At 47.6% G+C, this 13,301-nt stretch overlaps 1 protein-coding gene across 14 annotated transcripts in view; it reads left to right on the top strand.

The window, feature by feature from the left end:
- The window catches only part of KCNT1 (potassium sodium-activated channel subfamily T member 1), a 207,799-nt gene that overhangs the window by 161,399 nt on the left and 33,099 nt on the right, over positions 1–13,301 (top strand). For all 14 annotated transcript variants that reach the window (XM_083597183.1, XM_083597193.1, XM_083597191.1 and 11 more), the window contains 2 exons: positions 1,064–1,302; positions 8,899–9,115. In XM_083597183.1, coding sequence (XP_083453309.1) covers positions 1,064–1,302; positions 8,899–9,115 — 456 coding nt within the window. The remainder of the gene's footprint in view (positions 1–1,063; positions 1,303–8,898; positions 9,116–13,301) is intronic.

The following is a 13,301-nucleotide window of genomic DNA, read 5'->3' on the forward strand; positions in this document are numbered from 1 at the left end:
GAGTACAAGGCTGCTGGCATGCCGTTAAAGTGCATTAAGTAATTTTTTTAAAAAATAACTTGAAAGCATATAAAATTACAAAATCAGAAAATGCCCACACTAAATATGGTTAGGTATGGCATTTAAACCTGTGGCATCCCTGTCTTTCACCTAGGTAGGGGTCTGGGAGAAAATCTATTCAGCTCACATTTAAATGCAGCCCTACCTAATTTGTACTTTCCAAAACAACACAAGAGCTGAAACGCAACTGTCTTTCCCTATGCACACTCCTCCGAACGTTGCAATGCAGTTCTCCAGCCAAGGAATGCCTACAAAGCTGCTTTAAAGGTGATGTAGTGGTTAGAGTGTTGGACTAGGATCTGGGAGACCAGGGTTCAAGTTCCCAGTCGGCCATGAATCTCACTGGGTGATCTTGGGCCAGTCACTCTCACTCTCTGCCTAACCTACTTCACAGGGTTATTGTGGGGGTTATAGGCAGGGGCGAAGGAAGGCTAACTGGTACCTGGTGCTGGGTTTACCGGACAGACGGCGGCGGGATACTCTGTTCGCGGCGGCAGCAGCGGCGGAGAGATCCTCTGCATGCGGCTTCAGTGGTGTGATGGCGGCAGCTCACGCCACCACGCCCAGGGGTGGCAGGGTGAGCCTCCCGCGAGGTGCCTTCTTGTCACCCCTCTCAGAGATGGTACATGGGGCGGACCACCCACCCCTTTCCTTCAACACTGGTTATAGGAGGAGGAGGAGGATGAGGAGGAGGAGGAGGAGGAGGAGAAGCATACACACCAACCTGGACTTCTAGCTTGGGACTGGATCATGCCAAGTACAGTGGTACCTCTAGTTACCTCTCGTTCCAGAGGTCCGTTCTTAACCTGAAACTGTTCTTAATTAGAGGCGTGCTTTCGCTAATGGGGCCTCTTGCTGCCGCTGTGCTGCCAGCACACAATTTCCGTTCTCATCCTGGGGCAAAGTTCTCAACTCGTGGTAACTCTTCCAGGTTAGCAGAGTTTGTAACCCAAGGGACCCCTGTCGTTGGCTTTATCAAAGACCTCTTTGGTGCTCCTTTCAGGTATGGAGTCTGCTTGATGGGTGTGAAGAGGGAGGAGAATAAAAGCATCCTCCTCAACCCAGGACCGCGGCACATCCTGAGTGCCTCCGACACATGCTTCTACATCAACATCACAAAGGAGGAGAACTCAGCCTTCATCTTCAAGCAGGAGGAGAAGCAGAAGAAGAAAGGATTTGCAGGGAGAGGCATCTATGATGGGCCGTCAAGGCTGCCAGTCCATAGCATCATTGCCAGCATGGGTGAGTTAGTCTGCCCCTTTTCAAGGTTGCATTGCAAGAAAGCCCTATAGCAGAGGTGGGGAACCTCGGGTCTGGCATCTGAATGCAGCCCGCAAGGTCTCTATCTACCTCTCAGAATTCTCCTCAGGCCATACTGGCCCTGCTTTGCATCCAGAGAGTGTTTTTGTCTGGCTGGGATGTGTCGAACTCTGATAATGCCTCTTGCTTGCCTGGATGGAGGATGGAGAGAGGTGTGTGTGTAGAAACTAGTCTATTGTTTACATTCATTCTTCTGCCTGTTTTGCTTCTTGCCCTGCACACCTCTGGTATGTGGCCCTCAGAAAGTTGCCCAGAAGGGAATGTGACCCGCCCCCCAGGCTGAAAAAGTTCCCTAACACTGTTATATGACTGGATGGACAGGGATTGGCCCTTAGCCCGTGCAAGCCAGATCTGCACCCTACGTGTTACCCTTAAAGGACAGGTCTCAAGTCTACCAATTTTGCAATGAAACAGAATACTGGTTTCTGCTGGAAACCCTGGTTCTAGAAACACAGAACCCTACAGACTTGTGCATTCATGAAAACGTGTAGTTTGGCCTTTTGCATTAACCCTTTCCCCTCCTTCCAAAATCTGTATCCAGCCCTTTATTGTAAAAACAGTATCAGGACATGTTAGTTTTTTCTGTGTTTTCTTATCTCATCTACCCTTTCCTGCTGTCATGAGGGCTAGCAGCTTGGAGAGGAGGAGTGAAAAGCTGGCAATATTCATTCCCAAGACAGTGCATGTGAGCCATCAGACAGAAGTAGCAGGAAGGGCAGAAGCAGGCAGTAGCTTGTCCATCCGAAGGCACAGCCAAAAATTCAAAGTCCAATCAAATTATGTTCCCATTTTTCCTCCATCAGTCTTATCTCCTGCTCCAGTTTATTACCCACGCAGCACAATGCCAATATATTTGCAAAGTGCTATTTACATGCCTCTTGTGTGTTGTGCTGCTGCACTTGGTCCTTCTCAGAGGGGTGCTTTGAACAAAAAAAATAAGTGTCAGAATGATTAATCTCTCCGAAAATGAGGCTGCACTCATCTGGCAGTTGATGAAGGGAAAGAAAAGCACTAGTTGCATAACTGTATCAGTCAATGGTTACCATAAAGTATGAAAGCAGAGCTGTCTGGTGCCCACTGGGGCTGGCAGGGCAGAAGGCAAAGAGCCCAACGGTTGGGGGCACCAGATAAGTCTAGTTTTATCCCCATCTTCCACCATGTAGAGTTCTAAAATTGTCCAGTAGCACCTTAGAGACCAACTAAGTTTGTTCTGGGTATAAGCTTTCGTGTGCATGCGCACTTCTTCAGATAACTACACGACAGCTTATACCGAGAACAAACTGAGTTGGTCTCTAAGGGTCTACTGGACTATTTTTTTTATTTATTTTGACAGCATCAGACCAACACGGCTACCTAACTGAATCTAGAATCATGCAGAGTTCTGTAAGGGCATATTATAAGGGCATTGGGAGCCAGTGTGATGTAGTGGTTCAGAGCGGTAGTCTCGTAATCTGGGGAACCGGGTTCGCGTCTCCGCTCCTCCACATGCAGCTGCTGGGTGACCTTGGGCTAGTCACACTTCTCTGAAGTCTCTCAGCCCCACTCAGCTCACAGAGTGTTTGTTGTGGGGGAGGAAGGGAAAGGAGAATGTTAGCCGCGTTGAGACTCCTTAAAGGGAGTGAAAGGCGGGATATCAAATCCAAACTCCTCCTCCTCCTCTTCTTCTTCTTCTTCTTCTTCTTCTTCTTCTTCTTCTTCTTCTTCTTCTTCTTCATTTTCTGATTTTATCAATTTCTACTTTCCAGTACCATTTTGAGGCTTGCCTTATTTTTCTGTTGTTGTTGCTGCTGTTGTTACTTTTATTATAATTTATTACCCTTCACCCTAAGGTCCCAGGACAGGTAACAATGGTAAAGCACAATATTAAAAACAGCTTAAAACAATGTTGCTTTAACAAAGAACAATTCAGGTCTCTTCATTGTGTCACAGGCAGCAAAGCCCCATAGGACCCCCCCCCCCGAAAAAAGGGGGGGAAAGCTATACAGAAAGTGCAGAACTATATGGTGCAGAATAGACACAAGTCTTTGTGGGGTGCTCTGATCCATCTTGGGGATGGGGGTTATTGGCATTGTGCTTCAACGTTTGGGGCAGGGAAAGCCCTGAATCACCCCAGTTTGCTTCATTATTTGGCATATAAGAAGAGGCCACACACAAATCACTGGTGCCGATTTTCGCAGGTTTTTTTCTTATTCAAATACTGCACAGCAATGTATGATGACTATCCAGTTTCATCTGCCTAAGATCAAATACTGAAGACAAATGGCCATTGACTATCAGATGCAAATATCAAATGTTTGCAGATTATCCAGAAAATATTCAAAGGCTATTTTGTGAACTTCTGAGTGACATTAAAGTTTTCAAGAGTGAGGAGGGCAGCAGATTCACAATAACATAAGAAGTGCCAAAGGCCCATCTAGTCTAGCGTCCTGTTCTCACAGTGGCCAACCAGATACCCTAATAGGAAGCACACAAGCAGGGCATGAGTGCAACAGTGCTCTCACCCCAGCAACTGGTACCCAGAGGTGTGTTGCTTCTGATTCTCGAATTAGCATACTGCCATTTGGTGGAGTTTGGTTCATTAAGAGAAATCTCAAACTCAGGCAGCCCCCACCTGCCTACCTTCTTACTTGCACCAGAGGGTAGCCCTGCCAGTCAGCTTCCTCCTCTTTGAGTCTTGAGCGCTGTGCCGCCTACTGTTGGTGTCTCAGCCTTCTGTCCGACCAACCTCAAAAGGCACCACCCGCCACTGGATATAGATACAGATAGTAGTAATATATATATATATAATTCATACCCTGCCCATCTGCCTGGGTTTCCCCAGCTACTCTGGGCGGCTTCCAACAGAATACAGTGGTACCTCGGGTAACATACGCTTCAGGTTACATACGCTTCAGGTTACAGACTTCGCTAACCCAGAAATAGTGCTTCAGGTTAAGGACTTTGCTTCGGGATGAGAACAGAAATTGTGCTCCGGCAGCGCGGTGGCAGCAGGAGGCCCCATTAGCTAAAGTGGTGCTTCAGGTTAAGAACGGTTTCAGGTTAAGTACGGACCTCCGGAACGAATTAAGTACTTAACCCAAGGTACCACTGTACTAAAAACAGAATAAAACTTCAAACATTAAATACTTCCCTAAACAGGGCTTCCTGCAGATGTCTTCTAAAAGTTAATTTGTTGTTTATCTCTTTGACATCTGATGGGAGAGTGTTCCACAGCGCTGCTGCCACTACCGAGAAGGTCCTCTGCCTGGTTCCCTGTAACTTCGCTTCTTGCAGTGAGGGAACGGCCAGAAGGCCCTCGGCGCTGGACCTCAGTGTGATGTTTAAACATTCAGGGAGGATGTTTCCCCATCATTCTCAACCAGCCCCAGCCCCTGCCTGCTTGCTTAACTAGAACAAACCAGGGAGTGGCACAGCTTGTCTACTTCCTTCTCTTCCTTAGTTTCTGTGTTGCTCTTCTAGAATATGGTTACCAGATTTTTTTCAAGGAATCCGGGGACACTATTTTTATTTTTTGAATTTCATGCTTTATTTTAGGAAAGTGTTGCCCAGAGTTCTTGACCTTTTTTTAGAGGAGGGGACCCCAAAGTTGTCGGGCATGCACCTTGACACAAGGCAGGTGGAGAAGCCCATCTACAAACACACAAACGCCCCAAAAAAGATGTTGGTTGCGGGGAGGGGGAGGAGATCGAGTAAAGGTGCACGCTGGTCTTGGGAAAACATGCATTAAAACACACAGAGGAGGCACCGGCTTCCCATAACTGGGAGACCGCAGGAGGGCGAGTGCAGTCTCTATGGAGATTTAACTGGCGTGGTGGCATCTCTTACCAGAGGTGGACAAACAGTGGACTCGCACACAGCCCTCCTCACAAGAGAGGCTGCTGGTGCCAGAGGAGGCGCGGAGGGAGTGAAGGAGGCCCTGTCTCCCAAGAACGTTTCAACCCCCACGCCCCACTCCCAGTGGGAAGGCAGCGCGGCACCGCCGGGGACAAGGGGCACCGCAGTGCCTTCCTCGCCCCCCATTAAACTCACCATCTCCTCAGTGGCCATTGGAGGGAGAGGAGGGAGCGAAAGCAAAGGAGCCTGTTCACCTGCCTGCCTTCCTCCCCTCCCCATTTCCCCCTCAGCCTTCACTTGTGCGCCTCTTTGTTCCCGTGAGAAGCTGCCACCACACTCCGTCTCTCTCTCTCTCTCTCTCTCTCTCTTTTTCTCGCAACGTGGCACAGCTCTTTTCTGTGCTAACCTCCTCCTCTTTTTCACCACCTCAGCGCCTCGCTCACCACCCCCACCCCTAAATTCAGCACTGTGGACTCTTCTGCTGCGGGCAGCTCTGCGCAAGTTCGGGGCGAGCATTGATCGAGAAAGCGAGCCAGAAAGAAGCTCTCTGGCTCGCACCTTGGTTTAAATCTCCCGCCCCCCCCCCCAGCCAGCGGAATGGCTGGCTGGAACTTTAACGTGGCCGGGACCTCCATGCTGCTTGCTGCCGTGGCGTCTGCCATGTTGCCTCACCGGAAGTCCCCAGGCATAAATCCGAGGACACCGTGCGGTGTAGAGGTTAAGAGCGGTGGACTCGTAATCTGGGGAACCGGGTTCGCGTCTCCGCTCCTCCACATGCAGCTGCTGGGTGACCTTGGGCCAGTCACACTTCTCTGAAGTCTCTCAGCCCCACTCAGCTCACAGAGTGTTTGTTGTGGGGGAGGAAGGGAAAGGAGAATGTTAGCTGCTTTGAGACTCCTTAGGGTAGTGATAAAGCGGGATATCAAATCCAAACTCTTTTTCTTCTTAATTAAAATCCAGGAACATTCCGGGGGCAGATTTTGTCTGGGGACAGATTGGTGAATCCGGGGACTGTCCCTGGGAACCAGGGACGTCTGGTAACCCTATTATAGAACTCAACAGGAAGAAGTACGGGAGCAAGCTTGAATTAGTTGGTTCTGCCTGCCACTGGCTCTGGTTCTATCCTGCTGGGCTCCACCAGGCACCATAGATACCATGGCGCTGCTGTTAAGAGATGGAGTTTCTGGAAGGGACCTCAAAGGTGTCATTCAGTCTGACCCATCTGCCAACTCAAGAAACCAAACTGCTCAATACTGGCTCTGGCTTCCCCTACCTTCAGCATCCCCGCATGGCATCCCAATGATCCCAACGATTACAAGCTACCACTGCAGCCCCTAATACACAGCCTCATCCTCAGTGGCTATGCATTTCCCCTCCAGCTGAAAGGGCCCTTTGAATATGCGCCCTGCATCTTTGTCTTGTCGCAAGGCAGAGAGAGCGCCACAGGCGAAATACAGGAGTGCTATTTATGCCTTTCCTGAATCATTCCTCCCTTATACAATCTTGCTTCTCTGCCGCCCACTCTGTTAGCTCATTATAAGGCTCTCCCTCCCTCTCTTCCTGCTCTCCTCCTCCAAACAGAGTCAAAGATCGTTCTTCTCATCATCTGCCTTTTCTCTCCTCGGGTTCACCAATTAGAATCTGTTGCTGGCCTTCTCATGGAGCCCTGATTCACCCGTCTCAGCAAAGATGTTACCCAGAAGTCCAGGCGCGATGGGGCTTTTCATGCTGCTTTCTGTCAAACTGCAATCCAGATAATTAGGGCCACCTACCGTCACTTTGCAGAATAAAGAGCAGTCTGCATTTTACCTGAAACAGATCTGCATAAATGGCACACAGGCGCACACCTGCTGGAGATGTTAGTGCTGCCGAATATGTAAAGAATGAGTTTCTTAGACCCATCCTGCTCAATGTGGTGTCACAGTGGTAAGAATGTTGGGCTAGGACCTGGGAGGCCTTGGTGCAAATCCCCACTCAGCCATGATGAAGCTTCCCGGGTGACCTTGAGATAATCACAGCCTCCCAGCCTAACCTACCTCACAGGGTTGTTGCAAGGATAAAATAGGGAGCGGAGAAACTATTTATACCATCTTTGAAGGAAATGTGGGGCATAAATAAATATGCAGACATTCATCAGATGTTCCAAAACAACTTACCATAAATCTGGGAAAGAATTTACACAGCAGGAGCTTATTTGGGGGGGGGGGGGGCACGGGAGCAGACTTATATTGAATCAAACCATTGGTCTATGCAACTCAATACAGACAAGCAGTGCCTCTCCAGAGTTTCAGGCTGATGACATTCCCAGGCTGACTTGGAGATGCCTGGGATCAACCCTGCGGCCTTCTGTATCCAAAGCAGATGCCCTGCCACTGAGCTACAACAAGGAGGACTAGGACCATGGCTTCTAGTCATGACAGCTAAAGAAAACTTCCATGTTCAGAGGCAGTATACCTGTGAATACCAGTTGCTGGGGAGCAAAAATGGTAGTGGGGAGCCTATTAGCTCTGCTTGTGGATTCCTCAGTGGCACCCCACTGTAGGAAACAGGTTGCTAGACTAGGTGAACCTTTAATCTGTTCCAGCGGGAGTCTTATTTATTTATATGGATTTCTTTATCTGGGTTGTTTTTAGGTCACCTAGTAGTAAAGGCTCTCTAGGCTGGGGGTGGGAAACCTGTTTTTGGTCTGAGGGCCTCATTCCCTTCAGGGGAACCTTCCAACATGCCAGTGGTGGGTGGAGCCAGAGGCTAAAATGGGCAGATGTTCATGGACTGGTTGGATGCAGAGGAATGGGGGGGGGAGGCACCAGCTAGGGAATCCCCCAGGGAAGAAGGCTCAGAGCCTACGGAGTGGTAGTGGGACAACAATGATAAGAAAGAAAGAGAAGAGTGGGAAGAGGAGGCATCACAAGCTTAAGGGATAACAGGGCTTAGTGAGCTGGGAGAGTCAGTGGCAGAGAGCAGTACTGAAGCAGAAGCAGAGGCGGAATCTGGAGAGGCAGAGATGAGTTTGGCTGGTGAAGAGACATGGGTGTCTCCCCCTCCTGCTCTGACAAGCTCTCCCCTCCCCAACCTCCCAGAACCAGAAGAGGCATGTAGCGGGAGGAGCAAAGATAGACTCTGAAGAGGATACATAGACAGCTGTGAGGAGGCAGGGATCTTTAGTCTTGGCACCTGATCCATGGGTACAAGACCTACCAGGGATTAGTTCCTGTGCTCATTAGGCCTGACACCCCACCAAGTCTGTGCAGATCCTGTTCTTGCTAATAAAGAGTTAACTCCAATGTGTACAGTGTGATTTACTGCTGGCTTGCTCCTGTCAGCAGAGCAACAAACACAGTTTTGACCTTTCGTAAAGTAGGGCCCATTTCTCTACACACCCACACTATCCCACATCCAGACAAGCAAGAGGCATGTTCAGAGTTCAGTGACATATTTCAGCCAGGCAGAAACGCTCTGGGTATGAAGCGAGGCCAGTGCGGGACATGGCCTGAGTGACCTGGAGGGCCACAGTCAGGCCACAGTCAGGCCTGCTGTTTCTCACCCTTGCTGTAGGCAGCTTTCATTGTAGAGCAAAAATTAAAAATAGGTGTGTGTGTGTTTTTTAAGTGTAATATGGGCATTGGTTTGCCTGTAGTAGCTGACTTTAGTGCCTAATCCTGCCTCTTCCCTCTGTCCCCACAGGCACGGTGGCCATGGATCTGCAGAACACAGAGTGCCGCCCCATCAACAACAGCAAGCTCACCTTGCCAGCGGAAAATGGCTCTGGGAAAAGGAGGCCCAGTATTGCCCCTGTCCTAGAGGTGGCCGACAGTTCCTCCCTCTTGCCGTGTGACATGCTGAGTGACCAGTCCGAGGACGAGATGACTCAGTCGGATGATGAAGGACTCACTGTTATCGAGTCAGTGAGCTGTTAGTTCATATCTATGGCCTTTTAAACTGTGTGTGTGTGAGGGAGTATTGTTCTTGTTTGTTGCTATGATATGTATTTCTGTGTTGTTATATTATTAACTGCCCTGTGATCCTCTGATCCAGTATAGACATTTAACAACAAACAAATGAAATATATTTCTTAGGGTTGGTTGCAAGTGGCAGAGTAGTAAATCTGGTTCTTGGATTGCACCATAATAATAATAATAATAATAATAATAATAATAATAATAATAAATTTTTATTTATACCCCACCCTCCCCAGCCAAGACTGGGCTCAGGATGACTAACAACCAATAATAAAAACAAGTTGATTAAAATACAATTTAAAAAAGATTAGAATACAACATTAAAACATTAGGATGCAGCCTCTTCACAGGAGGAGAAAGGAAAAAGAAAGAGGGGGAGGGAATCAAATTGATTCTAAGCCAAAGGCCAGGTGGAACAACTCTGTCTTACAGGCCCTGCGGAAAGAAATCAGATCCCGCAGGGCCCTGGTCTCATGAGACAGAGCATTCCACCAGGCTGGAGCCAGAGTTGAGAAGGCCCTGGCTCTGGTTGAGGCTAATCTAACATTAGACGGCTGGACAGATTGTATGCCCCCCTCCCATTTTTTATTAAATAGCTCCCACACTTGGGCAATTAGCATGTCAGGAAGGCAGCATTTAGCCTAGCTTTCTTTCTGATACATTAGTTTTGTGTACGCATGGGAATTTTAATCGTGGGGAGTTCTAGATCATTAGCTTATGTCACCCTTAGTCTTCCTCTTATCTTCGCCTTGCACCCGACGAAGGACCACTCTAGCTAGCTGGGCAGCATTAAAATGCATTGAAGCGCATGACCCGCCAGGGGGCACAACAGCTTCGCTTAATTCCTCCGTAAGGAACATGCCAGGATGCTATGGCAAAGGCCAGAGAATTTCAGAGGCTTGCCAGTATACTGTATGTTTTAATCATTCAGTCAAGCCCTGCCTTACAGTTCTTAACCTGGGATCAGGGTGTTCTCAAGTCCTGGTGGATGTTTGCTGCATCCTTCTGCTGAAATGCCAAGATTAGAGCCATGCTGCTTCCAAGACACACGCACACACAACAAATGGGGTGGCTTTTAGAGTGCAGCAGAGTGGAAAGTGCCTCCAGAATGGTGTTCTGGGTATTAAAGGACCCAGCAAGATGCCCACTTGCTGTTCTGTGGAAGCACTGCCGCGCAAATTTATTGTTATTTCCTGCACTTAATGGGCCATTTGCATAAATTAGCCTCCCATTAAGAGTTTTCTGCTCCATTTCAGCTCTGTTCCTGGGTGGCATGCTTTCTATTCTATTCCTTTCTGCCTAGATCTCACTAGAGCAAGCAGGAGGTGAAGGACTTTGCCATGGTTTTCTTAAAGTGGCACCACAGTGCCATCTTCCGGACACATTTGTAATAGCTAAATTGCTATTGTTGTTTAGACGTTTAGTCATGTCCGACTCTTTGTGACCCCATGGACCAGAGCATGCCAGGCACTCCTGTCTTCCACTGCCTCCCGCAGTTTGGTCAAACTCATGCTGGTAGCTTCGAGAACACTGTCCAACCATCTTGTCCTCTGTTGTCCCCTTCTCCTTGTGCCCTCCATCTTTCCCAACATCAGGGCCTTTTCCAGGGAGTCTTCTCTTCTCATGAGGTGGCCAAAGTATTGGAGCCTCAGCTTCAGGATCTGTCCTTCCAGTGAGCACTCAGGGCTGATTTCCTTAAGAATGGATAGGTTTGATCTTCTTGCAGTCCATGGGACTCTCAAGAGTCTCCTCCACTCCATAAATGCTTTGCAAAATTAGTATGGGGCTGAGTTAAATGTCTCTTCCCCCCATTTCAAAAAACAACACCAAAAACACTAGGGTTTCCATATTTCAAAAAGCGAAAATCTGGACAGAAAAGCTGTTGAGCTTATTTTTGTTTTGCCCAAAATCTGATTAGATTTTTGCAAAAAAACAACAACAAAACTGGACGCTTTCCAGCTATTTCTAAGTAAAATCAGCAAAAACGACACTGCTGACATGGGCTGGATGTGTCCAGGAAATTCCGGGTGTATGGCAACCCTACCATACACACAGACTTTTGTAGCCCCTCCAACATTTCTCAGATGGAAATAGGGATGTTCTATTCTTCACCAGGAAGCTTCTCCCATGTTTGGTCTCCTCACACCTAAACACATCGTCTGCACATCTACATCAGTCACCATGAGCCAGTTACAACCTCTCTGGCAAACCTATCTCACAGAAGTGTTGTAAAGAAAAAAATGTTTGAGGGAAGGAGTCATGTACAACGCCTTCCACAGATAAACAGAATGAAAAAGTTTTTTTGCCTTGAGTCCCTGTCGAGGAAAAAGACAAGAAATAAGAATAAGAACAAGAACGGAAACACTGAGAATAATGAGGAACATATCAGAGAGGAAATCCTATTGAACTCAGTGGGACTTAGTTCTGAGTAAAAAAATACTTTGGGTTGTGGTGTAAGGTTGCCGGGTCTTTACCCAGTTATCTCGTGGTGAGCTCCATTGAATACAGTGGGACTTACTTCTGAGTAGACAGAGCAAGACTCCATTTACAGTTAAGGAATAAACACTCCAAATGTTTCCTAAGAAATGACTCACTGCTGAACCATTGCAATGAAACAATTTAAAGTGGATTGTTGGCCTTTCGCTTCAAAATTGTAGGGATTGCTTTGCCATTTCCTTCATTTGGTGCAGGAATTTTATTTTCAGTATAAACAGGACTCCGTGTTTGCACCTACACACAAAGAAACACACCACAAACAGACAGACATGGGGGGGGGCAGAAAAGGCAAACTGGGACATTCCAGGATCAAATCAGAAACCAAAATGGCTTCTGGGATTCCAGGACGGTCCCTGGAAAATAGGGGCACTTGGAAGGTATGTGTATGCAGGTGGCAGAAGGTGGTTGAGGATAGCAGGGGTCAGCAAATTTTTTCAGCAGGGGGCCAGTCTACTGTCTCTCAGACCTTCTGGGGGGCCGGACTATATTTTGAAGAAAAAGAAATGAACAGATTCCTATGCCCCACAAATAACCCAGAGATGCATTTTAAATGAAAGGGCACATTCTACTCGTGTAAAAACACGCTGATTCCAGGACCATCCACGGGCCAGATTTAAAAGGCGATTGGGCCGGATTCGGCCCCCGGGCCTTAGTTTGCCTACCCATGGAATAGAGGATGGGGAAAGAAATTCAATTTATTGCACAGTGTGATGTGAATCTACCTAATTTGTGCTTCCAACACATAACCTGAAATGCAGCTCTCTCATGAAGTTTACATTTCTCCTTATTTTATGATGCAGTTCTCCAGACATAAAATGCATACAGTAATGCATACACTAGGATAAAGTGTTCATCAAATGCATCTACTATATACAATAGCCTTGCTTGAACACTGTAGTTCATGCCTTGGAAACTTCAAGGCTTGGTTACTGCAAAGCACTCTATGTGGGGCTGCCCTAGGGCCTGGTTTGGAAGCCACAGTTTGTGCAGAATGCAGCAGTGGCCAGAACGCTGGTGGGGGCATCTGGCTGACAACATGTGATGCAATTATTAAAGCATCTGTATTAGCTGCTCATCTACTACCAAGCCAGGCTCAAGGTCCTTGTATAAATTTACAAAGCCCTGGACAACTTGGTCTGGGGTACCATAGGGACTGCCTGGGGTGGACTTGTTTGTGATTGACTCAAAGTATTCTGAAATCCTGGTCTGGATTTGATCCCGGAATGTTCTGCTTTTCCTTATTTTCATCTGATAAATGTTTTAAGGTGTGGGAGGATGTCCTTATTTTCATCAGAGAAATGTTGGAGGGTATGGAGTTATCTGACCCCCAAAGCCATCTGAAGGCAGCCACATATAGGAAAGTGTTTAATGTTTTATTCTGCTTTTATATATGTTGGAAGCCGCCCAGAGTGTCTGGGGCAACCCAGTCGAATGGTTGGGGTATAAATAGTAAAATTATTAGTATTTATTTTATTATGGAATAGGATGTCCCTGTTTTCACCGGAGAAATGTTGGAGAGTATGCTGTTGGGCTGGCTGCAACCATTTTACATTTCCTGGAATTCCCCACTGCAAGGGGCATTGTGTGTGGAAATGGAACAACAAACAAAATGGTGGGCCAAATCCTGACCAC

The sequence above is a fragment of the Podarcis filfolensis genome, assembly GCF_964270895.1.
Source record: "Podarcis filfolensis genome assembly, chromosome: Z".
In the NCBI taxonomy this organism is placed as follows: Eukaryota; Metazoa; Chordata; class Lepidosauria; order Squamata; family Lacertidae; genus Podarcis; species Podarcis filfolensis.